This window comes from Lygodium microphyllum, chromosome 29 (assembly GCF_053477565.2).
Source record: "Lygodium microphyllum isolate KBCC chromosome 29, Lygodium_microphyllum_v1.1.10, whole genome shotgun sequence".
In the NCBI taxonomy this organism is placed as follows: Eukaryota; Viridiplantae; Streptophyta; class Polypodiopsida; order Schizaeales; family Lygodiaceae; genus Lygodium; species Lygodium microphyllum.
The window spans coordinates 70,523,810-70,527,890 of record NC_141163.1 but is presented as its reverse complement, the minus strand read 5'-3'; the positions used below and the strand labels follow the sequence as shown (position 1 = coordinate 70,527,890).

Sequence of the window (4,081 nt, the reverse complement as noted above, 5' to 3'; positions counted from 1 at the left end):
CCACCCCTAGTTTTATAGGGAACTCATGAACCCCCCTTTCTTGAGGATAATAACAAATTTTCTTGTTCCTTCACAATAATTGTGATTCTTTCCTACTTGACAAAGAAATGCAATTCTTCGACAAATTGCTCGCTTGACCTTGGAGCTTTGCTCCCATTGTCCATGACTCTCACACGGTCCTGATCTGAACACCCCCTCCCCTAGCTCGCACAACTGAGCATTATGTGACTATTGCTCATTATAAGACGCTATGCAAGGGTGGCCTGCTACATAGTCAATGCAAAGTGGAGCATGCTACACATAGAATACGGAAAATACAGGTGATTTGCTTAAGCTTAGCAACATGTAAAACAATTTTTCACTTCGATATCAAGATTATTTACCATAACTTACATCTTCGTTCACAAAACCTTATTAGCCACAGGTGGATTTGTTGGAGACGTCTCTCCTTATGGAGAAGTACAGTAAGTGGAAGGGGATTAGGTGATAGCCATGAGCACCTTAGGTATAGTTATTTATTGACATCAAACCTAGGCAAATAACTAAGCATGGGCCTTTGTAAATTAACCCTTCCTTTTGGCATGGATTAATTTAGAGACATTTCCTGCTGGAGAAGTGTAGTTCGTGGAACGAGATTAGGCCCGTGCAGGAAGACTGCTAACAGGCGCACTCTCGTCGGTGCCGTGCTCCAGCGTCTTGGGGTCTTGTAAAGTCGCTCGGTTGAGAGCATCGAGCTTCGACTCCAGAGCGGCAAGCTCCGGCGCATCGGGGAAGGTGGAAGGGGAGAGCCAAGTGTTGTAGATCTTGTTGTGGGTTCCCTTGACGTGGATGTTAATTAGAGAGCTACGGATATCATTGACGGTGCGGATGCAGTGGTAGCAGAGGTAGCAACAGAGCTTGGAGATGCCAATGTACACAACTTTGGGCGGAGGATTTAATGATAAAAGCGTTTGCACGAAGTGCATTTCAGCGTGCAGATACAAGGGCTTGGTGGGGGGCTTGGTGGTATTTCCAAGGAAGGTATTGAGAGCTGTCAGCTTCTTCAGTGCAGCATCCGTGGCATACTGAGGGTAGTACTTCTTGGCTATGGCATCCCAGGTCATGAGGGGTCGGCCCATCACACCAGCCGGTTGCTGTGTGGTAGGCGTGCTGTATGTAATATGATCTGGCTTTTGGGTATCCATAGGAACAGGAACAGGGTAGGCCTGCTTGATACTGGATTCTGCGTACGCACCCGCCCCCTTCGCCCACTCGCTCAACACATCTATAGACCTATTGTAAGAGGCCACCTTGAGCATGCGCTTCTCGATGTAGGGGAACTTCTCCCTCACCACTTCCAGGACTCCGTCAGTCCTCTCCCACTTGGCTGCAGTCGTCCTGCACGCCTCGGATTTCTCCGGAAGGCTCATCAATAGCTCTGAGGATGGTGGTGTAGTGGCTCCCAATTGGCGTTGCAGTTTCTCGAGGTCCGCCTTGATCACATCAACTATCTTCTGCAGCCTGTCAATCGACTTCTGCTCTGTGTCATGCGGGAATAGCTCCTTTATGGGCTTGGAGAGATCCTCCTCCAGCACTGACTTTACTGTTCTTAGAAACTTTGCGATCCTGTGCTCCACTTTCTCCTTGCAATACGCATACACCTCCTTCTGAAGCCTCTGCTGATCGAATGGCGTGCTACTACCGGCGCTGCTCATTTTCGCAAGGATGCCCAGGACTCTGGCTACGTAATCCTTGGCCGTCCCCACCCACTTGTCATTGCGGCTCATGTGAAGCTTGGAGCGCCCGCGGGATCCAACCGCAGCCTCGATGTAGCAGGCGACCACCTCGCGGGCCTTGGCAACGCAGATGGTGGCCAAGCACTCGTGCAACCTGAGCATGGGGTGCCGATCCCCTGTCTCCTCCCTTCGCCCTACCACAAAGTTTATCAGTCCTGCCAGGTAGGCTTTTTCGTAGAACCGCTGCCTCGCCTCGGTACTACTGTCGCTGCTCATCTTCAACGGTCTGCCTCGCCTCGGTACTAGAGAGAAAGAGAGAGAGAGAGATGGAAAAACCCAGCCAAACGCAGCTTATTATATAGAAAGGCTAGCCACATGCGATTGCTACAGTGAAATTATTCAAAAGAATTATCAGATAGGATTCGGGGAACGGATGTCCTACCAAGTACCCATGTGATGCCGCTCCATTCGTATTAATCCTTTTTGTCATGTAACGTAACTATAGGTCACTACAAAACCATTCCTCCTTTCACCGACCCATGTGATGCACCTTTATTCGTATCAATCATTTATTCCTACAAAACCATCCCTACGAATCCTTTCACCGACCCATGTGATGCACCTTTATTCGTATCAATCATTTGTGTCATGTAATGTAACTATAGGTAATTACAAAACCGTTCCTATCAATCCTTTCAATGACCCACGGAACCTAATCCTTCGGCTTTTACTTTCATGATCCCAAAAGCATCAATCCTATAAGGACCCATATGACTCAATCCTTGGTCTCTGGCTTTCCCATCCTAGTTTTGTAGTATCTATAGTTGTATCATATGACACAAAACATGTGTCACTATATATATCTTACTACCATATTATTTTGATTGTAGGTTCGACAAGCCCCGAACTTCCAAAGGGCTTTTCGAACCTATAATATTTTTCAAACCTCTCTTTTTTAATTAAAACCCTCTCTGCTCCCCTTTGTCTCACATGTAATCTCTTCTTTTCTCTTCCCCCTCCCCCCTTCCTCTTTCTCTCATTGTATGGCCTAGGCTCTCTCTCTCTCTCTCTCTCTCTTTTAAATTAAAAACCCCTCCCCTCTCTCACATATAATCTCTCTCTTTCTTTTTCCCCTCCCCTTTTTGATTCAATCCCTTCCCTCCCTCTCTCTCTCTCATATGTAGGGCCTATGTTCTCTCTCTCTCTCTCTCTCTCTCTCTCTCTCAGGTTAAACTTTTTAATTTAAACTTTCATTTTAATTAAACATTTTTAAAATATTTTTTTATTTAAAGAATGAGAGAGAGAATAATAATAATAATAATAATAATAAGGATAAAAAAAGAAGAAAGAGAAAAAGACGGAGGGGGGAAGAGAAAAGAGAAAGTCTTGTTAAATTAAACATTTTTCTTCCTCCCTTCCCCCTCTCTCTCTCTCTCTCATGTGTAGGGCCTAGGTTCTCTCTCTCCCTCTCTCTCTCTCTCTGTGATTAAACTTTAAACATTTTTTGGACATAGTTTTTCACATACTTTGAGAGGGAGATAGAAGAAGAAGAAGAAGAAGGAGAAGGATTAATAAAAGAACAATAAGAAAGAGAAAAAGACGGAGAGAGGGAGGGAAAGAGAAAAAAAATCTTTCTAAAATTAAACCTTTTTTAATATAGTTTTTGACTTAGAGAGAGAGATTATATTATTTTGGTTGTAGGTTCGAAAAGCCCCCAACCTCCAAAGGGCTTCTGGAACCTACAACATTTTCCAAACCTCCCTTTTTTAATTAAAACCCCCTTCCCTCCCCTTTCGCTCATGTGTAATCTCTCATTTTCTCTTCCCCTCCCCTTTTTAATTAAACCCCCCTCCACTTTCTCTCATTGTAGGGCATAGGCTCTCTCTCTCTCTCTCTCTCTCTCTCTCTCTCTCTCTCTCTCTCTCTCTCTCTCTCTCTCTCTCTCTCTCTCTTTAAAACCCCATCTCCTCATTTCTATAAGTTTATCTAAATTTTTGGTAATAAAAACCTCAACCTCCTGATGAAACACACATGGTATGTTTACATATGAGGTGTATTCTCGAATATGCTTTTTTAAATTATATATATTGAGAAAGAAAAAACAGAATATGTTAAAGACCTTCAATATATGCAAGATTTATTGAAAGTTGTGCATAATAGTATTCCGAGTGCATATGATTGTGCGTAAACATATGTGGGTAGTCATCATGGAGACGCCATTTTTAAAGAGGGCAATCAAATTTTTGTTAAAGTACTTAGAAAGACCAAAACTTTGATGCTACTCTATTATTATTGCAAGACAAATAGAGTTTATCATAGAGAGAGAGAGAGAGAGAGAGAGAGAGAGAGAGAGAGAGAGAGAGAGA

At 43.8% G+C, this 4,081-nt stretch overlaps 1 protein-coding gene across 1 annotated transcript; it reads right to left on the bottom strand.

Annotated features, from left to right (window-relative positions):
• Positions 1 to 324: 324 nt before the first annotated feature.
• LOC148010767 (uncharacterized) lies at positions 325 to 2,045 on the bottom strand. Its single transcript, XM_087671648.1, has one exon. The coding sequence runs from the start codon at positions 1,989 to 1,991 to the stop codon at positions 636 to 638; it is 1,356 nt and encodes a 451-aa protein (XP_087527774.1). The 5' UTR covers positions 1,992 to 2,045; the 3' UTR covers positions 325 to 635.
• Positions 2,046 to 4,081: the final 2,036 nt, after the last annotated feature.